The following is a 25,010-nucleotide window of genomic DNA, read 5'->3' as shown; positions in this document are numbered from 1 at the left end:
AGCCTTACTCTCATGGGATTTTGTTTAAGGAGGGAATAACACACACTCAATTGAATATGGAAATCTATTTTACCTTGCAGGAAGGCAAGGGGGTAGGGGATAGGAGAGGGAAGATAATAGAAGGGATAACAAATTGGGAAAAGGGATAATCAGAAGCAAACACTATTGTGGGAGGACAGATCAAGGGAGAAAATGGAATAAATGGAGGGCAAGATAGGACAGAGGGAAAAGTGCTTAGTCTTTACAACATAACTACTATGGAAGTGCTTTGCACTGTTACACATATTTGAATTGCTTGTTTTCGCAATGAGGGTAGGTGGGGTGGGAGGGAAAGAATATGGAACTCAAAGATTCAAAAAAGAATGTTACAAATTGTTTTGGTGTGCAGCTGGAAATTAAGGTATACAGGCAATGGAGTACAGAAATCTATATTGCCCTACAGGAAAATAGAGGGGAAGAGAGATGGAAGAACAGTGGGTAATAGAAGGGAGGATATTCTGAAGGAAGGGGTGGATAAATTAGATGCATACTGATTGAGGAATCGATAAAGAAATTCTGATACATCAATGTCACAGAATATTAACATGAAATGATGACTATAAATATTGAGAAACGTGAGAAGATTCTAACTGATTCAAAGTGAAACCCCAGTGTCCTGGGGTTGGTGGTGGAGAGATGGGGAGAAAATTTTGAATTCAAGTTCTTGTGTAAGTGAATGTTAAAAACTGAAAAATAAATAAGTTATATATTAGAATTAAAAAAAAAAATACCAGAGGGAAGAAAGACACTTTTGGATCCTGACTCTCTCATTCAGAGTATTAACTACCCACCCCTACACTTCTCTCTCCTCTACCTCTGTAGTATTGTCTAATCTACAAATTTGGTGAGTATAATTACACACACACACACACACACACACACACGTATCTAATCCATTGATAAAAAATGTTAAACAGTCAACAGCCAAATAAGATCCCTGGGATAGTCTACTGGAGACCTACTGACACCGAACTATTAACAACTTGAGTCTAGCTGTCCAACTTATTTTGACCTGTGTGACTGTACTGTTGTCTAATTCATCTCTCCATGCTCTCCACAAGAATTACATGAAGTGCTCATGACATTAACAGGACTGGTATATTTTAAGGGTTGCCTGTGAAGGCATGAATAGAATTATTTCGTTTGATTCCATAGGATGGAACTTAAAGAGTAAAAAGTTGCAAAGAGAAAAAGTTTATTCTGAGATAAGGAAAAGCTTCCCAACAAAGAGTGGATGGGTTAGATCAAAGTAAGTTAAACTCCGTGTACCCTTTCTTCCATATGCTAAAGAGCTTAAAGAAGTGCACTTAAAACAAAATGGGTACCCAACAGTAGGGAAATAACTGAACAAATTACTGGATAGGATGGTAATGGAATACTATTGTGCCATAAGAAATGAAAGTTTTCAGGTAATCTTGGAAAGATTTGTATGAATCAATGCAGTGAAATGGGTAGAAGTGGAACAATTTATACCATAAATATAATGCCGTAAAGGTTAATAACTCAAAGAACTTAAGAATTCTGATCAATGCAATGTAACAACCATGATTTTAGACGACCAATAATGAATTAAGCTTCCCACCTCTTGAAATGGAAGCAAGATCAAGGATAACTGATGAAGACAAAAAGTTTAAAGAGAACAGAGGAAGATAACATAGGAGAACTTGAAGAGGTACACTCAAGAAATGTAAGGAGAAGATAATTGGCAAGATATGGCACGGCTAGGCAAGAAAGAAAAGTTAAGTACAACAAATAGAAGCTTAAGTAAATTGACAGGGTGCATTGATGGGGGGGAGATGTTGGGGAACATTGATTAATTTTTTTTTAATTTCTTAAATTTTAATTTTAATTTCTTAAATGAATGATTGACTATTAAAAACAGATTAAAATAGATCTCATTCCTAGGTTATGTATCCCAAGGTGAAAACACAGAGACACGCCTCACTCACATCTACCCTCTAGCCAATTAGTAGCAAAGGGGGAAAAGAAATTTAAATTAGATGCTCACTGATTGAGGAATGGATAAAGAAATTCTGATACATGAATGTAATAGAATATTAATGAGATGATTAATATAAATACTGAGAAACATGAGAAGATTCTAACTGATTCAAAGTGAAAACAAAACCAGAAAAATAATACACAAAGTACACAATGCCTAAAACATGTAAATGGAAAGAAAAACAATAATACACAGAACATTACGTAGTGCGTCATCCTCTCTCCTCTCTCCTCTCTCCTTTTTTACACGAAGAGGGGTTGCATACAATGTCAGCCTCAGGCCAGATAACATGTGTTGGTTTATCATGCCAAACTGTTTTTCTTCCTTTTCTTTCTTTATTGTTATAGGGGATGTAGGGTAGGAGAGGAAGGAGAGGGGTAGGAGAGGATAAAAAGATAAAGATATAGATAAGATAAAAGATAAAGCTGATTTATGCTAAGGACATAGGGAAAAGAGAAAGGAAAGGTTGTCATGCTGGGTAATATAAATTATTTATAAAATTATTTAAATTATTATAAAATAAAATACAAATTCTTTTTGTTACTACTTATTCTGCCTGGCCTTAAGAGACAGAAGCAGAAGTTCCAGGGAGACAGCTCAGTTCTCACAATTCAACATAAGGGATCATTCCAAAAATAGAATGATCTGCTCCAGGATGCAAACTCCTCATACACTGGAAGTCTTCTTTGTGCTTGATGAGCACTTGTCAGTGATGCTGGTGATAACATTCATTCTGTGGAGGGCTTGGGCTAGAGCACTCACTGCCTCTGGACTCAAGACTGGCAATTCAGACACTTGGAACCAAGTAAATCAAGTGACTAAACTTTGACGGCCTCTAAAAACTATGATCACAGGGCCTTTAGTGATTTCCCCAGTGCCCACACACATACTTGTAGTGTGCACAGGTGGCTTAATGGCAGATATATCCAAGTTCAAATCCATTTTCACCTATGTGACCCTGGGCAAATCACAGCTTAGGTGTCTATCAAAGCATTCACTTCAAGGCCTTGATAAAAATGTTGCAGAATCAGACAGATAGAAGGGAAAAAAGCAACCAGGCAGGAAGTGGGTTTGATTTGGCCAATCAGTTCTAAACCCATCTAACTATATTCTTGTCCCATTCATATCTCAACATCTTTCTGTTAAAGAAAGGGAGTTTTCAAATATATTGGTAAAATCTAGCTATACCATTTCTGCCATGCATTCCCCTGAATCCACTACCAGGCCCCCCCCCCCCCAAAAAAAGGGAAATGAAATTAATCTTGCATGACTTGGTTCTTAATAAACCTACCTTGACTTATAGTGATCACAGCTTCCTTTTTTTTTAAGTACTCACAGGTTATTTAATAATCTGTTCAGGAATTTAACTAAAAACACATCAATCTCACAAAGGAAATTTGAAGTATTAACCTTCTTACCCTCTAAGGAAAATTTTCCCACCCCTAGTCCTATAATCCTTCTGCTCCTCATCCTGATTTCTCAAAGATCACCATCTGATGACACTTATTAGCACTTATCAGCTTCAGTTTGACATCTAGTAAAACAGGGATTGAGTCTATCTGAAACACCAAACACGGCTGTTCTGAGGAACAAGGAGGATGATGTATGGAAACACTTTTGCTAAACTTGAAGCATTATATAAATATGAATAGTAGTAATTCTCTCAAGTTATTTCAATAAATTAGGGTGTAGTTCTTCCGTAAAGTTATTTGAATTCATTGAAAGCTACAGTACTCTGCTTTTTTTAGTCCAAGGATAAAGTAGAGAAAAAAAAACAACACTCAGCAGTTTTGATTTCTCCCCATTATCATCTTCTATATGTGCAAAACAATCCTTAGTTCTGACTTCCTCTTCCTTAACACATAGCCCTTTTAAAAAATTGTTTATCTTTTATTTTTATATTATCTACAAGTCCCAATGTAACTACACACACCAACACAAAACTATCACCTATATTCTATAATAAATTAAAAAATGGCATTTTACAAGCTAACATTAGTTATAACACCTGTACCCCTTCCTTTTCTTCTGAAAAGGAGGGAAATGTCATTTTCATCTCTTCTTTGAGATCAACACTGGTCAGTAATATTTCATAAGTCTTCAGTTTGAAGTTTTTCTATTAACACTGTTTTTATTTATTGGGTAGTCTATTTTTCTGGTTCTGCTTATTCCAAGCTTTCCTACATTTTCCTATATATTCCACATATGCATAATTTCTGACATTAAAGTGATGATAGCATATTAACATTCATATACCATTCTCAAGCATTTGTGTGCTTTCAAGGATTCAGTTCGTATTAATATTGTCCCTTCTCAATTCCTTGGTTACTTTCCTCCCATTATCTATCTTTAAAATTTGAGGTCAGTAATGAGCAGTCATAGCAATCTCCATTTTTTCTTTGTCAAAAATTATTTTCTATCAAGTTAAAAGAATTCTCCCCTCAAATGTTTCCCATCCATTTTGATCCAACTGCCCTCTTAGGAACCCTACCCTACATTCTTTTGTAACTTGAAATCTACTCTTGTTTAGTCTGAGGCAAACAGACTATGTTCAATATTATCCTCTGGAGTCAGCATGGTCACTGCCTCCCAAGGTTTGGTCACTTCCACTTAACTAACCAGTCGTTCTGAGTGCCCAGAATGAGCCTTCTGTGACCAGAATCCCAATCCCATTCTCCACTGTATCTATTAAAACCAGTCACTCAGTAACAAAGCCAAGGTTTACGCTTTACAAAATAAACATACGAAAATTGATGTAATCTACAATGAATTTAAATGTCTTACCTTCTTACTAGCTAAATCTAACCACCACATACCCACAACAGTAGTGAAAGATACAAAATAAATGAAAGATCAGTTCAAAGATAAAGGGAAGGCATATGGTTAATTTTTAACAGCTCCTTCCTTAAGTTTTGGGCCAATAACATCAAGGGTAAAAAGTGAAAACTTCACAAGTAAAAGTAGTGGCTTAAAACTCCTAATATTTAACTACTCTGAATATTTTATGTTTATTCACTTTGTATTCATGATCTTCAAAGGTCTTCCCCATCAGAATGTTAGTTCCTTCACTGGGATTGTTTCATCTTTTGTCTTCTCAGTAACTAGCACATAGTAGGCACTTGCTAAATTGCTTGATTGAACTAGACAGTTCAAGAGAATTCTAAAAAAAGAGTAAAAATGGTTTTACTTTATTTTTCTCAAGAAAAAACGGACATATTAAAGGTTAAAAAACAAAATCCTATTTTACTTATTTGTACATGAGTCTGGGTATACAGCAAGAGATAAACAGTAGAAAACTTGGAATGAAATTTCCTTCCACCAATATAAGAAAAATCAATCTTGTGAAATATAATTGTCCAAGGATAGCAGAAACTATCTTAGTACTTTTAAGAATATGGTGAACTGGGTAGTTCAGTGGATAGAGCACAAGGCCTGGAATCAGGAGGACCTGAGTTCGAATCAAGTGTCAGATACCTGACACTCACTAGCTAAGTGACCCTGGCCAAGTCAATTAACCCTGACTGCCTCTCCCAAAAAAAAAAAATTTTTTTTCAATGTTACAAACTAAAAAAAAAAACAAAACCCACTACATAGTGGATACTAATCACAAAGCATATACACTAATCTCTTCATTCCAATTGCATATGAATCTATGCAGCCTAGGTAAATGAGAAGAGGCCTACCAGTAGTCAGCAAGTATCATTAAGCAGTTATTCTATGCCAGGCACTGCCAGAAGAAAGGCAACAGTCCCTGTTCCTCAAAGAAGCCCACAATATACAAACTACACAAAAACAAGATACAGACAGGAGAAATTGGTGTGATTTGTTTCCAAGTTTTACACGCACACACACACACCCCTTTAGTTTTTCTATATTCATAAAAAACCCCTGCAAAATAAATGTAAAATCCTTGTCCAGTAACCAACAAGCGGACAGTCTACTAGAAGAGTCCTATAATACTGACATTCCACTATAAATGAAATCGGAAGACAAAAGAAAATTATAGTTAGGCACAAAGAAGACAAGTTAGCAACAACCACATGAAAAAACATCCCAAATTACTAATACTTAAAAGAATATTAAAGAAAAATGGGCACATTAATGCACTGTTGGGGAAACCATGAATTGATACAACCACTGGAAAAAAAGAATTGGAAATATGCTGTATGTCATTGCTCTTTAATCTAGTAATGTCAATACTACTCCAAGGAAGTCAAAGAAAGAAGAAAAGCATAACCCATATAAACCCAAACACTCAAGACTAGCTCTTATTGTAATGGCCAAGGGACTGGAAAATAAGAGATTACCCCATTATCTAGGGATGCTTGAACATAATGGAGCACCACTATGCTGGAAGGAACAGTGAAACGGCACAGTAGATGAAAGCACCAGCCTGGTGCCAGCAGGACCTGGACGCGTCACTTGACCCCAACTGTCTCCAACATCCCCAAAAAAAGGAATAATGAAAAGAACTGGTTTAGAGTAAACATGGGAAGACTTATATGAACTGATGCAAAGTGAAAAGAACTAAGAAAGAATAATTTTACACAATAATAATTACATTGTAAAGAGAATCAATTTTGAAAAATTAAAAATTCAGATTAATCAATGACCAAATGATTTCAAAGGACCAATGAAAAATGTTCATGGTGATGAACTCAAGATGTAGAATGAGACACACATTTTTGCACATGGTTATTAATACAGGAATCTACTTAATTATGCACATTTGTTACAAGGGTTTTCCCCCTCTTTTAAGAGGGTTAGAGGGCAGGGAGATAAAATATTTTTTAATTAAAAGAGTAAACAGAAGGATAGCTCACAAGTTCTTCTGAAAAAAAAAAAGAAAAAGGTACAGATGAAATTGGTTTTCTCATGAAACAAAAGAAAAATAAGCATTACTTCATGGGACATTTGGTCACCTTACATTGTAGTACTTATGATTAAACATTTACCAAAGGGTCACCATGAAGATATTGTAATTTATTTGCCAAAATGTTACATGGAATAAAACTGTAGAGAAATCATATTAAGAACCTGGCAAAATCCTCCAAATTAAAACATGTCATAGATGCACATGGTATATATACACGCATAATACATACATGTGACCACTTGTTTAGTCCTGAACTCTTATCCATAGATCTGAAATGTAATTTCTTCCTTGCTCCTCAAATTTATGATGTGATCTATACAGATCATAGATCTATTTGAATCTTATGTGAATGCTCACATTCTTACAGTCACACAATTACCAGAAAGGTAGAGAGAATACAAGATCTACCCCCTTTGCTTCTTTACTGTTAAAAGTCAAGCTCTCTTCCAACATGGTACCGCTTATGAACATTTAAGCACTGTAGAATCTTAAGATAATTTTAGACTTAATTAGCAACTCATCACTTTCAGTGTTACCTAGGGCATTGATTACTAATAAGCTACTCAGACTAAGCAAGAGTTGAATTCAAGTCAGCCCCTCTGGAATATAATGGGCAAAAGTCCTCTTAATGGTCCAGCAAACTCTAAGTTGAGGAACAGCTGGCAGATTTTCAACAGTGGAGGGAAATTTCCTCACCAGGAGTAACATACAACAATATCATAAGATTTGACAAAGTGTCTTCAAAGAATTCTCTGTTCAGCATTTCTCAAAGTGTTTCATATAATCCAAAGTTTCCAGGAAGCAGAAAGGTTCCATTTAGTCAAATACCGTAATTAATACTGTAACACACACATACACACACACATACATACACACACACTCATACAAAATGTATTCTTTCATCTGATGGGGAGAAATAGAGACAAAAATTAAACCCACACAAAAAACTGATTCCTTTTTGGGCTATTCTGAGGAACTTTTACTACTCAAAGTCTATAACTTTTAAAAAATTATATACTTTTAAAAATAATTTTTAAAAATTATTCTTCCTTCTCCTTCCCCTTGCACCTACCTATTTCTCCATCCTGAGCTCTATGCCTCTTAGGGACTTATCCCTAAAGAAATTGTAGCATGATTTTGAGACAGAGTATAATTTGGGATTGGTCTAAGCATCAAATCAAAGATTTTCAATAAAACAAAGTGATTTCTTTCCCATCACAGGGGGTGCAGTGCCCCAGCAATCTGGAAAAGCCATAAAAAATTTTTGCCCTCCCTTTGTCCCGAAGAAGTCTGAAATATTACAGTATTTAAAAATGTGTGCTATCATACAATATTTTTACGCATTTCTGGGATTTCTAAACTTTTCCTGTGTCATCTGCTGACATGTCTGCAGCTTCCATAAAACTCCCATTTATTCTTATGCAGACCCACGGTATCTCGAAACCATGATGGAAAAAGTCAAGGTGTAGAAGGGATTTAATTGTATGTCACTTAATCCAGTTGACTGTTGATCTATGTCCCCAGAGAACATAATAAATGACCAATAGCTATTAACATTCGTGACTGGTTCCTTTTTTAATACATACTTTTATGCCAACATGCATTATAGGTAAGATAAAAACTGGGACACTGAGAGATAACAAAACAATGAAGTTTCCTAATTATGAAAAAGCATGCAAGAAATTTGTTGGGCAAACAGAAGAATTCAAATGACAGTGACTGTCTTCAAATTTCAATACTCTTCCATTAATCTTGATGCAGTGTGCCTTATTCAAAGTCGGACATCAAAAATCTATAATATTACAAGTGCATTTCCCAAACAGATCATCAATAAGTGGTTCTCAAAAGCTCAAATCAATAACCAACTTTAAAAGTACTCAAAATCTAATAATCAAAAGCTGCAAATGAACAGAGATTGACAGATACCTGTCCAAATAGGAAAGAGTGAAAAATTCAAAACTGGCTGAAATGGGGGATATATCAATGGAACAAGGTTCAATAATTCAAGGTAGTGTAATTCTTCATTGGCAGAACCACTCTGAAAAAAAATTTGGCCACATATACAAAAATATTTATTGCAATTTTCTGTAGCAGCAAAAGAGTAAAGCAATATAACGTGCATTTGCCCTAAGATGAAGAAGAGAAGAGGAAGCCAAGGAGACTACTGCATGCCAGCAGAGGAAGGGAACTGGCACATGGTTTAAGGACATGTGGGGAGTGGGGACAGAATCAATTGAAGGAGACACTTAGGGGCCTGGCCAGAACCTAGAGAAGTTGACAGGGAAGTCAGACAGGGCAACCAACAGACAAACAGTGAGAGCAAGGGACAGACATACAGCACCCCAACAGGGGCAGATGAAAGGCAGATGGGCTGGGAGGGGGCAGTCTCTTCACAATCCATTCTTCCGCTTTCATCTAGAAGGTGTTTTTGGTGGGGGAGGTGGGAGGCCAGAGACAGTTGCTTTAGAATACCAGATTTCTTTCAGAATACTTTGTAAAGGTCAATCTGTATAACACAAGTCTCTCTATGAATGCAATGAAATACTGTTGTGCAGTTTGATGAACAGGGATGGTTTCAAAGAAACCTGGGAAGACTTGTATGAAGTGAAGTGAGGAGAGCAGAACCAGGAGAACAATATACCAGGGGTGGGGAACGGCCTCAAGGACACAGGCTCCCTACCCGATCTATACAATAATTGCAATACTATAAAGATAAAAAACTTTTAAAGACTTAGGAAGTATGTTTTATATGATCTGACGTATTACTGTTATATTGCTTGCCTTCTAAATGTGTGACAGAGAATTTGGAATGCATAATTTTTAAAAAATTAATCTTAATTCCGTAGAACTCAAGATGAATCATATTGTCTACCTCTTAATATAGAGGTGATAAGACTCTAGGACACTTTGAGACTTTTTTGTTTTGACAGAGCTAATATATGGATGTTTTGCTTGACTGATACATGTTTTAACAGGGGTTTTGTTTTCCTTGCTTTCCTCAGTTATGGAAGGTAAGAGGAACAAAATTGAATCCAAAATTAAAAAAAAATTTAGGATTTAGGCTTTCTGAAAATAATGGGAAAAAAAATTAAATAATTTGGAATCATTTAAGAAAAGAGTAGATAGAGCACTGGAGTCAGAAGGACATGAGTTCAAATCCAGCCTCAGACACTTGACACTTACTAGCTGTATGACCCCTGGACAAGTCACTTACCTTGGAATTCCTTGCAAAATTGAGAATGTTACATAGGCACTGCATGTAACAGGAGAGAAAAAAACAACTTCCACAAACTCTTTACTGATGAAATTCAAACTACAACAATAATAATGGAGCATGTCACTGTGACACTAGAATACACAGAACAGAACTTTTTGGAAGGAACAGACAACATTTCACTTAATTGAGATACAAAATAAGTGTTCCCAATCTTCAAAATTGATTGCAAAGGTTCATGTTAATACTAATTTATAAGGATATGTATTTCATCTTTGAAAATGTCTTTCACGCAAATAGGTACTATTATCACACACTGGTATCAATCCATGAGCACGTGATTTTAATTGAGTAAATACATCACTTCAAAGGCATTTGTAGAATTCTATTAGATTCCTCTCTTAGTAGTTGCCTTTTATCATGTCATTACATTGCAGATGAATCACTTCCAATTGAATATTAAGTGGAAGCTCTTCAACTGCACAGCTAAGTTAATTTTGAAATATGGATCTTTCTTTTGCCCTTGCATCAAGCTCTGGAAAACTGCTAGAACTGTAGGTGGAGCTGGAAAAACCATCAACTGTAAACCTGTGTGAGAATGGAGATCTTGTGTCTTCTTTAATTTTCGATAGCTCAGCAGGTATATAATGCAGTTTCATGATTCCCACAACTTTATTTGTCACAGAACTGACTTTACCTAAGTTATAAGCTTCACATAAGTGCTATTTTGCCTTGTAATTTTAGGTTGAATTCATTTTTAAAAATTTATCAAGTTTGCAGCAAAAGCCGATTTCCAAAGCTATTCACTAGTTGAGGGAGGTTCCTCTTGTTTAGAAAACTATCACAGCTGAGAAGCTCAGCAAAGTCCCAGTGACAAGACACTCCACTGTCCCCTGCCCTCTCAAAAAGCAAAGAAAAGACCTCTAGGGAGGCAAAACCCACTACTTAACTAAGTGAGCAATTCTATTTTTGGATAGCTATCAACATTAGTTTTTCCTTATGCCAAGCTTAAATTTGCCTTTTCCACAGTGTCAACCCATTGCTTCTAGTTCTGCCCTCTCTAGGGCCAAGTTGAACAGTTCTCTCTACTGAGAGACAGCCTCTCAAATTTTGGGCAGCCAGCAAAAAATATAGAGGATGTTTGTTTTCCTCTACATTTTTCTCAGGTCACCCAAAATCCTTTGGGCTGCAAATTGTGCAGGTCTGAATTAGAGGGACGGTAGATTAAGAAAGGGATTAGTTTTAAGCAAAACCGAGTAGGATGTACAAAAAATATTTGTAACTCTTTTTGAAGTGACAAAGATTGGAAACCTGAGGGAGGGTACCTAAATTGAGGAATAGGTGAACAAGTTATGATATATAATGCGATGGAAGAAATGATGAAGGAGACAGTTTCAGAGAAACCTGGACTTACATAAAACAATGCAGAGTAAAGTGAACAGAACCAGGAGATTATATAATGACAGCCATATGGTACAAAGTTTCGAAAGAATTAGGGACTTATCAGCATAATGACCAACTATCATTCCAGAAGACTCCTACTGAAACAGGTTTATCATCTACTTTCTAATGGATAGGTTATAGGTTTAAGAGTGCAGGAAGTATATGGCCAATACAGAAATTTTACTTGATAATACATATTTATAAAGGTGGATTTATTTTTCTTTCATTCTCAATTGGAAGGGGGGGGTATCTAGAGTGGGAAAGAAAGGTGGATTTTTGTTGACTGAAAAAATATACTGAATTTTAAAAAAATATGAGCTGAAAGGGATGGCAGAGACGATCTAGTCTATTCAGTCTGCTAGAAAACTTCCAAAGAGAGAAGAGGAACTCACTGAGACACCTTCTGGGGTAAGCCCATTCTGCTTGGGACATTGTTCCGATTCTCTTTTATTTTCATTGTAGTATTAAATATGCTTTTAAAAAACTGTGTAAGTATTTTTCGGGTTAATCCAACACTTAGTTAAGAAAGCACTTAAAATCCATCTGATCCAGACCAATTAGGTAGTTATCAAATATACTGCTCTACCTAAGAGATGCAATAGTGAATATATCCTCAGTATTTGATGCTGATGCTAACAAACAAGTTTTTAAAAATCACGCATAGTTATTAAATAGGGACAACTATAAGCAAAATAAATCACCCAGTATCTATATTCCTGTATTGCTTTATTAACTTTTAAGTTATAGGTCATCTGATTATAGGAATAATTCAGGAGTATAGTTGATGGAACAGCATTTAACATCCTAGGCCCTGAGTCTTTAAACACTGGGTTTCTCCCTTAGATTAACAACATGAGTAGAAAAACACAGAAACTGAAGAATATAAATGTAAAACATTTAGGTACCATTTTGTCTAACCAAAAATGTCTTTTTTATTCTTATTATGTTCTAATGTAAGGGGAGACTAAACATTGTTTTAAAACTATAGGCCCAAAATGTAAATTCAATAAGGTAAAGGGCTATCACTAACATTCAAATAGCAAAACACTTTACATTATCTCAACTTTCCCACAGGCCAGGAAGCAAGGACTATTATCATTCTCACTTTAAAGGAGAGCACACAGAGACAAAGGTTAAGTCATTTCACTTAGCTCTTATCTCTAGGAGAAAAGGTGTGACCTGGGCACCCTTCCAGCACAAGCACTAACTTAATTCAATAATATGACAAATCAGAAGCGGTGTGAGGACTCTTGGCGAAGGAGGGGGGCCTGAGGTCAAAACTATTTTCACTATACTCTTGTTCTGTTTAGTCATGTTTTCAGTCATATTCGAGTTTTCGGGACCCCATTTGGGGTTTTCTTGGTAGAGATACTGGAGCAGATTTCCCATTCCTTCTCCAGTTCATTTTACAGATGAGGAAAAGGAGTCAACAACGTCAGGTGACTTGCCTGGGGTCCCACAGCTAGTATTTGAGGTCGCATTTGAACTCAGGATTTCCTGACTCCAAGGCCTGGTCCTCCATCCACTGGGCCACCCAGCTGCCCAAATATGGTAAACATCAACAATCCACAAACAATAAATCTTTTAGGGTAGGGTCCTCAATCATTTTCAAAAAACATAAAGGGGTCTTGAGACCAAAAAGTTCAAGTACTGCTACTCTTAAGTTGTAAGTCACGGCAGATCATCTAATCCAATCATAAGTAAGTATTCATTCTGCCTCTCCTAGAATACTTTCAAGGATGTGGGGAGAAGGGGAGGGAATCACTTATATTGAGGGAACTAATTCTACTTTTGCATACTTTTGCATTTTCAGTTTTAGGGCCAAAATGTGGTCCTCTCTAACTTCCATCCATTACGATAGGTTATTGGTTCAATAAAACAACAACATGTTTCAGACTCTTAACCACTGTAACTTCCCATAAATTGGAAAAAAAATTAGTTATAAACCCTAGTATGATCCAACACCTTCTACAAACTGAAATATTTCATCTTTTATCATAAACTGTGTAAGATATAACTTTAAATGCAAAATGAGACCTGGAAAAATACTTTTCATATTTAACTAATACGTCTATTTTGGCACTAGAAGACAATAAAATTACTATTAAAATAAAACTATTTGGTTTATATCTTAAAGAATTAGTATATTAAGTTGTTAAAATGATTCCCTGCATTGCCAAAATCCGAAGTTACATGTACCCTAAAATATTTACCAATTAAGCTAACGTTAAGAAAATATTCTTGCCATATTCACCTGAAATAGGCAATCTTATTCAGATAATTCCCAAGATGCCAAGTCTAAAGATCTCTAAATATCATTTGTTCATAACATGTGAAAATAGCAGTATGAAATTTCTGTCAAGTTTATTTCAAGTATTAATATATAAAATTAGTATGCTAACCAGACTGAAGTGGGGGATATGGCTTTCTTTCAGAAAAACAAATTTCTCAATGAGGTCCAAACAAGGTCAAAGTAAACAATGAAAAGTCTAGATTTTCTTGTTTGATTGTTTGTTTGGGTTTTGGGGCTTTTTTGTTTTGTTTGTTTTAAGTATAGGGCTCAGCATTGCCTGGTTTTATGATTTATGTTAAGATTCTAAGTATTTTAGCAGATCTCAGAGTGCCTAAAGTGAAAACATGCCAGCAAATAAAAAGGGGGGCGAAGGAGACACCATATTATCAAACACTAGTAATTCTCACAAACTTTTTTATAATCCTGGGTAGAAGAAATGTTACAACCAAGCCACACAAAACCTAAAAGACCAAATGAAATGCTAAAAGAACCAGACTATACATACAACCAAACATTTATAAGTTAAAAGACAATAGTCAATGCAAAGAAAGACAAGCAAACCTGTGAAATGGCCCAAATTATTTTGGAAGGCAATTTCAATTTATGCTCAGAAAGTGACTAGGATGTGCAACAAATTGTGAGTCTTATCTCCAAGCGCTTAGCACAGTACCTGCCACATAGTAAGCATTTTTAAAATGCTTGTTGATAGAGTATTTGTTGTTGTTCAGTTGTGTCTGATTCTTCATGACCCCATTTGGGTTTTCTTGGCAAAGATACTGGAATGGTTTGCCATTTCTTTCTCCAGCTCATTTTACAGATCAGTAAACTGAGACAAAGGGTTAAGTGACCTGCCCGTATCACACAGCTAATAAATGTCTAAAAGCAGATTTGAATTCAGGTCTTTCTGACTCCAGGTCTGGTATTCTAACCACTGTGCCATCTATGTGCGCTACAGTAATTTACTATAGCACTATGGGAAATTATGAAAATGATTAATTCAAAAAACCATACCAAAAATAAACTGATGAAGAGTGAAATAAGCAGCTACAAGAAGACAACACAGACAATAACTACAACTGGGCAAATGTGAAGAACGCAAATCCAAACAACGCAAAGAAATGATGACAAAGCTGGCTCCTCCTCTCCCACCAAAGAGGTAAAAGATCACAGTACCACAAGGGTAGAGAAATTGGCTCAAGCTCAGAGCTGAGGATGGTAAAGAATCCCTCACAGTTCAAGGTATGATATGGGCATGGTATATTCTTTTCTACACAACATCCAGAACCTTCCTCTGATAAAAATCACTCCACAAGCTCTTCTAATTCGTAACATTTTTATCAAGATCTTTATAGAAATCATGGCCTCCAACCAGTCATTCTTCCTCCTTTCTCAAGTTCAGCCCCATGAGCTCAGGGTATACCTTTCTACCTGAGGCATTCTACACTCTTACTTGGAAAATTCAATTTTCATGTCATCTTTTTCAATGTCCTGGCCTCCCAGGTCTTCAACACCTCAAATGCCTCAATTCCCATGGCCTACCTAACCCTTCCTTAATCACCAAATGGGAGGGGGGGAAATTCTTACCTTAGTAGACATCACCCAAAATTGATCCCTTAATTTCTATACTCATGTCATTTCTCTGTCCTCAATCTTTCTGTAGTTCAAGGCTGCTGACTACCCTCCTTCTAATCACCTGCACATCCTTAAATTATATGACATTACATGGTTCTTTCCTGTTCTCCTTCTACCTGTCTGATTGCTGCTTCAATGGAAACATCACCTATCTAGTTATCCAAGTCTCCCTTCCTGGAGGTCTCCTCCACCTTCTCTCCTCCATCCTTTTCTCTCATGCATTCAGTTATCAGTAAATAAATGTAAATAAAACATAGAGATGGGAAAAAGTAAATAAAACTCCTAAATTTATAAAGCAGGGCCTGTTGTAGTAGAAAGAACATTAGTAAGTGGAGACCAGGACTCAAAACTAATAGCCTGAGTTTTCTCATCTTTAAAATGCACGTAATACCAATAGGTAACTTACTTCAAAAGACTGTTTTGAGAATCAAAGAATATGTATTAAAGTTCTTTATAAAATTTAAAGCATCTCCATTTAAATTCACTATGTTCAACACTGCATTCATTTTCCTTTCTGAATCTCTCTCTCCTCCCAATTTACCTATTTCTGTTACCCAAGTTCAGAATCACTCTTGTCCAAACCACTTAAAAACTTGAATGTTTATCACCCTAATTCAGGCTTTATAACGACCTCCAAATTGGATACCCCTTCTTCTGGGCTCCTCCCCACTTCAATACAGGCTTCACACTACTGCCAAAAATAACTAACCATATCCAATGTTCAAAAATTTCCATATTCCAAAACTTTCAGCTACTCTTTAAATTTCTGTGATAAAGGTATTTAACTCTTTAACCTGATATTTAAAGCCATCTACAATCTGACCCCAACCCACCCATCATTCCAACTTTATTTTTCATCATTCCCTTTCCATGCAATTCAACGCTTCAGTCAGAACGGATTAATTGTTCCCTACTTTAACATGTCTTTTCCCATCTTCACTCTTTCACAAGTCTTCCCCAAAGCTGGGAATGCCTTTCTCCTTGCCTCTTTTTGTGCTTTTTTGATTCTTGCTCTTATCGTGTCATAGAAACAACGAACATGAACTTGTGAGCTAGTGAAGGATAGAAGAACCTGGCGTACTATATATATATATATATATATATATATATATATACTCCTTCAAAAAGAAGTGGACAGAGAACTGTCCTCAAAGCCATCAATTTCCATCTCTGATGCTTTTCCCTAGGCAAGTCACCACTTCTCAATGCTCTAAAGCAGAAAAGGTGCCAAGCTAAATTGGTATAAGGAACTTCCTCCCCCAGGAGTTCCTTCTATCAGCAAAATCATAGGTTCTATCCCAATTCCTAAGTCCTTGATTATACTGATGTAAGTATGTGATATATTCTTACCCCACCACCACCATCCTTGGAAGGTAACCTTGAGGAAACTGACAACTGTTTATTTTTGCCTCTGAATACCTAGCACCTAACATAGTGCTTGCATACAGTAGACCCTGGAGACTGGATATAGAGGCAAGTACATCCACTGGGTGGAAAAGACAGACTAGGAGAGATTAGATCACAAACATCATTCTAGCTACTTTTGTGTGAGTAAAGAAAATGGTGGGTTTTTTCCCCCCAAACTTCCAATCTTTCCTAATTCACAAAGAGTTTCTACAGAGCAAAATATGCATTTAACGAGGGTTAAGGAAAAGATACATAAAAAAATCTAGAAAAGAACAGAACAAGACATTTGTAGATTTGACAAGATTGCTTGGACAAAACAGCACTGAATAAAAAACAGTATGATAAAAAGAAAACTTGAAAAGGAAAAGAAAAATCATGAAACTTATTAGGTAGCATCCTCAATAAGTCTGAAATACAAATTGCGGTGTATTTTGCTTCTAAAATTCTCTCTCATAATCCATGCTTTTCATCACAGATGTACTATGGAATTGACAGAACTGGCTGGCTTCAGGCTCAAATGCCTCCTTTGCCATACTGGCTATGAGATCTTGGGCAAGTCACCTCATTGCTTGTATCCCTGGGTAATTCTCTAAAATTAGATGTAAGTCAACCAAGGCAGAACAGTAGCAGATCTCCTATACCATTCTCCAGTATCCTATAATATCCAGAGAACAATGAAACAAATGCATGAGGCCTAGAACTAAAGCTTTGGATTGCTCCAAAAATTCAGTTTGCTGAAGAGGCTTTTGCTAGAAAAAAAAAATTTTAAAGCCTCCCTTTTCAGTTCATTTTTCAGCAGCGAGGGTTTTCCCAGGTCTGTGTAGGTCTCAACAAGAAGGAAAAAGGTCCATATGCAAAAAGGGCTATACAAGCACACAGGCTTCATCCTTCCCTCCCATCCAGAAAGACAGGCAGATACAAGATTTACAAAGTAAGAATCAGAACATTCTTCTCCCCACTTCAAGCTTCTTGATTGTCACAGCATTTCATGTACCAGAAACTTAAATTCATAAGCAAAGCATTTTCAACTGAAGAATATTCCTCTAGCTGACATTATTAAATAGTTGAACTGAAATAAATCACAGTTATCCCCTTCCACATCGCGATTTTTCCCATCTCAGATTCGCCTAAAAAATTAAATGGGAATTTTGGGGGAGCTTTATGGAAGTTGCTGATGACACAGAGCCTATGACCAAATGCTTAATCCAAATTTTACAATAAGGTATTGTGTACACCTCATAAAAAGAAAAAATTCAGACTTCTATGATACAAAGGGAGGGCCAAAACATTTTAGGCGGATTTTTTAAATAGAGTCAATAACACCTTTAATGCAAAAGGAAATAGACCCTGTCCTATAAGTTTACATTCTACTAGAGAGATACTTAATGTGTACCTAAGTAAATAAGGTAATTTGAAGAGGAAAAACCAACCCTAATAATGCTTCAGAATCAGATCAAATAATGCTTTAGAAAAGAATCTATAGTTTACAAAAAAACAAAGTCTGAATTGTGTACTCTAGAGACGTCCCATCATACAATATTTGGCCAATTTTCTTTTGGGGGAAATAAAGCTTCCTTTAGGGATAAAATACTCATTCTTATTTGGTGGCAACAACAAATTAATCAACAGTTTTAAAGATCCCAAAATTTATTTTCTTATTAAAAACCAAAAGTATTTCCTTTATGACAACACTACAACTTACATTTAAAGATGAACAGATCTAATAAAAAGTCTGCCAAAGATCCTCAAGCAGAAACCAAAAGATCACTTTTCGAGAATGTTATAGTAAGGATTCCTTTCATGTAGACTGGATGAGATGGATGCTAAGATCCCTACAACTCAAATTCTGTGAATACATGGCAGTTGGATAAATTTTAGATTTCAACAAATAAGCTGATACTGGTAAAATATACTTTTCCCCCCAAAAAAGTATGAATTACTTTAAAGACCCCTCCACTGAAGTCCTACTCTGATACCTCATTATGGCATGAAGGTATGGTGACACTAGCAGGTTGTGAAGGCCAGTCCAGAAGAACACAAACTCTTGACCAGTCCCTACCAAATATAAGGCAACTTGTCCTGAGGACCAGCCTAGATAAGTATTCAGTCTTATCACTTGGTTGGCTGGTAGCAGACTGATGACTTTTGGGGGCCCTTTATGTGGACATTCAAAAGATCATGCACCAAGATGCACCAGGATTTCAGGTCTGTGTAGGTCCTCCAAGATTGATGAAACCATAGATCCTTTAAGTATTGTTGGCTTTTGAGTTCCTTTTTGTACAGTGGCAATGGATTTACGTCAGACTCTCCACTCATGTGGCTAAGTATTTGTGAAAAAAATTAGACAGTAACCCCACATGGTGTAAGTTCATCACATTGTCAATGAAGAAAAGATTACTTTGATTTATCTCATAAATTCTGAAAATTTGTCACCGTACATGTTTGAAGTTACTATTAAATTTACCTCAGGTTAGTAAACAATACAATCAGTCATAATTGCCAAAGGTTAAAATGACAATTGTGAAATAAAATTGTAATATACTTCTAAGTGAAGATGTAGGAAATGAACCACCATTAACAGTTTTAAGAATTAGGCTTTAAACACTAACTACTCCCATGGGCTTTAAAATCTTCTGTATGGAGAATAGATTTTCTAGGAATATGTAAATCTGTTTAATTTATAAGGAAAAAGCAGCAAAGTGGGTTTTCTACAAACTTTCATAAGTTTTGACTCCCACAACTTATTAAATCAACTGGTTTATACCTTTCTCACAGGAATATATATGTATGTGCGGTGTATACACACACATGCATACATGCACTCATACACAGCATACATTAAAGCTCCTGAGAAACAACAAAATGACACTGTAATTTGTGTTTGAAACTGTATGAAGATATCTGATTCTAACTTATGAGTATTCTGATTTTCTAAGGATGGTTCCAACCTGTTTTAAAACAAAAGGTCCAAAGGCAGATCTAAGCTACTGATCCAGAAAAGGAGCACCCAAGAAAATAAAGGGAGAGATATTTGTGATTTTTTAAAAAAATGTCCTGTCCCTACAATATAGCGTTGTCCTGGTTTCCACAGAAATAAAAGGTTTTTTTTTTTACTATGTTTAGAATTATAGTTGATTATATTTTAAGGCCTGAAGAAATCTATGGGTTATATTGCCTTTATAAGTGAGTACTTTTCTTAATTCAACTAATAAAGCTATAAGACCATTTAACTGACAAAGATAGAATGTCACAACATTAAAGTTAAAAATTTAAACAATATTGTCATGAAAGCTTGTAATGCGTTAATTACTCAAATAAGCCTTTGGATTGAAGGTTTTTATAATGTGAATAGTCTAGGCACAAGAGCCTGCTTCTTTAATAAAAAGAATAGCACTGAGTGATAGCTGTCACAGCATTTCTATCCATATTCTCAATAGGAACATAACACTGGCATCCATAAAAGGAGATCAGAACTCAATATTATTTAGTTCACAATTACTCACAAAACTGGATAACATCAACTCATTAGAGTCAGGGTAAATTATTAACCAAATAGACTAAATAAATACATCAGTTAGGGGAGAGGCATTGTTCTATTTTTTTAAGTAGTATTTTCCTTGTATCTAGGAAAGCAAACCAGGAAACATGGGGTGTCTCAAAAGTGTTCCTACGGTTCAAAGTTATCAAAAACTTAACTTAAAAGTACAGCAAAGTTGGGTCACCCTGTAGGTCCTGGGCTAACATTGAGGAAAGCCATATCCCATTAATGCCCTTTTTGTTTACCTCAAAAACCCCAATCGGAGCTTACACATGTGGTTGTAACATGCAGTAGCATGCCAGGTTCTACATAACTAAAAAAGAAAAGGTTCTAGGTGACTGACAGATGCCTGTTGATTTTTTCCTTGCTCTCACTTCCTTACATTACCTGCCAGGGTATGATTCTTTCTTTTACAAACAGATCTTTCCTACTCTTCAATCCCCTCTTCATTCTGTTAGTGCTCTTAATAATTTAAAAAAAAAAAAGTTAATTCAAACTTCAGGTCAAATCACCTGTCTCACTCCAGAGGTAAAAATGGATGGCTGGTAAACAGGATATATCATTTAAAAATTTGTAAAGATTGAGTCAACCCCATTTTGTGGAAATCAATTCTGTATGGCCAGAGACAGCATTCCTTCAAGGCTATCTTTCTAATTTTCAAGTCAAAGCAATGAATGTATCCTCATTCTCTCCAAAAGGTATCCTAACTATAACTTACAACTTTCCTAGTTTCAAAAACTAGACTGGGAACTGGTTCAGAACAGAGACTGCTGTTTTTTGCCAGTTTTTGTATCCCCAGTGCTTAACACAGTGCCTGGTACATAGTAGGTGCTTAATGAATTCTAAAGTGCCTTTTGGGAATACAACTTCTCAGGTGTCCATATGTAAAATGCAGAATAAAATTCAACCAATTTCTATAAAACCTACGTAACTAACAAAACCAATAGACATTATGAGGATTTTAAATGGAGTGCTCTACACATTTCTTTTTCAACCATTCAGGCAACAGCAACAAACAAGGAAAATAGTACATCAACTACCAACTGTGGTGCTCGTACATCATCCTAAGTCCCTAAAAATAACAAGGAAAGAAGGTAGAAAAGGAACAAACACAACCACCACCACCATCACCAAGAAAATAAGCAAGCATTAAAACGCTGCACTTGGTGACTGAAATCCAGTAAAACGTGCCCCTTCCACATAGCCTTTACAATACTATCAAAATACTATCTGCATTCCAATTAACTATAATTTCTAGAGTAGCTCTAACCTCAAAAACAAGGAATAATTCTGACCTGAAAACACCACCACTGGGTGGGCAGGCAATAAGCCTGACTAGAACCAGGGTAGTTACATCACAAATCACATAATAATGCCATGACTTGAAAGAGACTTCGGATTAACTCAAATGGTTTATTATTGAAATTATATAAAAATACCAACACTATATAGTATGCTATCAAATTAAATTTGTGTAGACACAAATGCTACTAAACATTTGACATTATTCTAAAGTTCACACTACAAAACTCAAATTCTTCATTATGATCCCTTAAAGATTTACTGTCTGAACAGACCGAGCATTAAATTACTCAATTCAACAAGCATTTTAAGTACACACAAGGTTGGCAAAAAATACAGATAACCAGAATTTGTACTGTCATGATTTGTGACTTTGGGGGATAAAAAGCTGACATTCAAATTTTATCCAAACATAAAATACAATAAAATGTGCTTGATTACGAGATATTTTCATTCACCAATAAATCAGATGTAAACTAATTGGTTTAAGTTTCAATACAATAATAATCTATTTTTTAAAAAGTTCAAGAGTTTCCCAGTCATTGCGTTGTACTACACCCATCATTTACAGTAACCCTCAAAGTAAAACCACAATAAAGGTTTTTACATGTAAAGAAATAATCCACATGCTATTGCTTATAATAATAACGTACAAAATTTAATGGCATTTGACAGAAATCTACATTTAAGAAACTGAAAAAAAATATTCCTCCGCCTCAAAGCAAATTCAATCTAGAATAATATATTCCTAAAGTTATGATGAACACCACCAAAAACTAGGGAAAATCAGCTCTTAAAATAACCAATTTCAGTGGTCCACTTTTCTTTCTTTTTTCAAGGTGATTTATTTATTCAAGTATACTACTTAAATCTAAACTAAGTCTTAAGTTATAAGCTTAAAAGTATGCCCAACTACTTATGTTTAACCTCAAGTATAAAAATCAAAGCACAACATTACAGGCACTACATAAAGAAGAGTCTTTAATCATGAAGCCATGCAAGTTACCGAATGCTATGCATTTGAAATACTACAGTCACACTGGACTACCACCCAAACAAAACAGACACCTGGTAAAACGACCCACTTTTTGGCAATCCACTCCAAGTACCAACCCAGAATATACACAAACATCTGGGCATCAAATGAGGACCACAACAGTTTGAACTCAAACTCCAAATTATGATAACACTGCACCAAATTCTGTTCAAAGACAACAGGGAAGGAAACAAAAAACTCCGAAGCAACCACAGGAGTTTCTCCCAATTTTCTCTCACACACACAAAACCTGCACCTAGGAGAGCCCAGCTCGCCAGAGCCCGGGTCGGCACCGTTCAGGACTGGGTATGCCACCACCAAGAACTTTCCGAGCTGCTACTCCTGGCACAAAGCCAGCACGACAGTATTTACAGCCTGATCAGTTTCACCATGTTGCAATTTACAAGCCCCGACGCCGAGCCTTTAAAGAGCCCCAATTCAGCTGCCTCTCCGGCCGCAGCCCTTCCAAGTGCTGCGGCTTTTACGGGACGACAAGCGGGGTGCTCGGGGATCCTCCCGTAAAGCCTCCCTGGGCTTGGCACACACCCAACCGTTCCGCCCGTGACAAAAAGAAAATTCCGTTTCACTCCCCACAGACGTGTAGGAGAAAAGAAGTGCTTCCGTCTGTGAAGTCAAGGGCTCAGGCCCCTGCGCTGGTTCTCAATTTATGAAATGGGATAAAAAAAAAAAAGAATTGGAAACTCTGAATTATGACAATATTGGTCCAAATTCTGTTCACAGGAAACCGAAAAAAGCAGACTCTCCGAGCGTGCGCCCCACGCTCTCGACAGCAACATGAGTCAGGCACAGGTAAAAGGCACGACCGATCAACAAGTGCGTGCGTGTGCGTGTGCGTTGTGTGTGTGCGTGTGTCGGGGGCGGGGGGCCGCGGGGTACCTGGTGGAGGTGCCTTTCCTCACGTCACAGATGCTGCATTTAAAGGCTTCCGCGCTGTTCCTGAAGGTGCACACGCTACAATCCCAAAATCCCTCGTCGGCCGCAGGTTTCGCTTGTCTTTTTGGCCTTCGCGGAGTGGGGGGAGGGGGAGGGGTGGGGAGAACAACAAACACACGCGCGGGTGAGAAATCCCAATTCACGGGAGCGGCCCCCCCCCCGAAGTTCCTCCCCGGCCCACTCGTGGCGCGTGGCCCAGGCCCGACAAGGGCGGGGACCCCCTCCCGGGCGTCCTCCTCGGGCCTCGCTCCCTCCCCACCTGGGGAAGCCGTTCCCTTTGTCTGGGAGGGTCGGGGAAGAGGAGCCGCCATGGCTGCGGCCGAGGAGGAGGCGGCGCTCGGCCCCGCAGGCAAGCGGGCGGGCGGGCAGGCAGGCCGGCAGACACCGCCTCCCGCCGCCCGCCCCGGGCCGACGTCCATCTTAGCGGCGCCTCCTCCTCCGGGCCCCCCCCACCGCGCGCGCCGCCGCCGCCACGGCCCGGGCTCGGCGGCGGGGCCTAGTCGTGGGCGCCTCCTCCTCCCGCTGCGGCTCGCGCCCCCGCCCCTCCCCCCGGCCCCGGCCCCGAGCGGCGGGAGCAGGTACCTGGTCGGGCTCTTCTTGTCGCCCATGGTCATGGATGGGCTCTCCCCCCGCCCCCCCCTCCGCACAACAGGGGCCGCGCTGAGGAGAAACGAAACGCCGCCCGCCGCCGCGTCTCCGCCGCGGCCACCGCCGCCTGCGCCGTCCTCGCCGCCGCCGTCCTCCTCGCCTCCCCCCCCCGAAGCCGCCCGGGCTCGAGCTCCGGCCGCCGCCGCTGCTACTGCTGCCGCTGCCGCTGCCGCTGCCGCTGCTGCTGCCGCCGCCGCCGCTGCCAGTCTCCGGACGAGACTAGTCCCCGCCAGCGCCGCCTCCGCCGAGTGACTGACTGGGGGCGGGGTCGAGCGCCGCGCGTCACCAGCCCGGCGGACCAATGGCGGCGCGCGGCTCCTCCGACGAGGGGAGGGGGAGGCTCCGAACGGAGGGGGAGGGGGAGCGGAGGGAAGGGGGAGAAGCGGGCGGGGGGAGAGAGCTGCGGACGTGTGCGCGGTGGTGGGGGGGGCTCGTGGGTGCGTGCGTGCATGCATGCATGTCTGCATGCATGCCCAGGCCCCTTTGCTTGTGTGTGCATGCGTGTGCGTGTGTGTTTCTTAGGGTTCAGCCCGCCTCTGTGCTGTGTGTGTGTGTGTTGTGTGCGCTTGCACCGGCGCCTGGCCCTCCTGCGGTGCCGTGTGTGTGTGTGTGTGTGTGTGTGTGTG

General features: G+C 38.2%; 1 protein-coding gene across 1 annotated transcript in view; it reads right to left on the bottom strand.

Annotated features, from left to right (window-relative positions):
- RYBP (RING1 and YY1 binding protein) overlaps window positions 1-24,565 on the bottom strand; it is a 75,090-nt gene extending 50,525 nt beyond the window's left edge. Inside the window, exons 1-2 of the mRNA XM_072598665.1 lie at window positions 24,319-24,565; window positions 23,680-23,805 (exon numbers count right to left, since the gene is read on the bottom strand). Of these exons, the coding sequence (XP_072454766.1) occupies window positions 23,680-23,805; window positions 24,319-24,350 (158 nt within the window). The 5' untranslated portion in view covers window positions 24,351-24,565. The remainder of the gene's footprint in view (window positions 1-23,679; window positions 23,806-24,318) is intronic.
- Window positions 24,566-25,010: the final 445 nt, after the last annotated feature.

This window comes from Notamacropus eugenii, chromosome 3, assembly GCF_028372415.1.
Source record: "Notamacropus eugenii isolate mMacEug1 chromosome 3, mMacEug1.pri_v2, whole genome shotgun sequence".
NCBI classification, from domain to species: Eukaryota; Metazoa; Chordata; class Mammalia; order Diprotodontia; family Macropodidae; genus Notamacropus; species Notamacropus eugenii.
The sequence above is the reverse complement of the archived record's forward strand: the minus strand, read 5'-3'. Positions and strand labels throughout refer to the sequence as shown.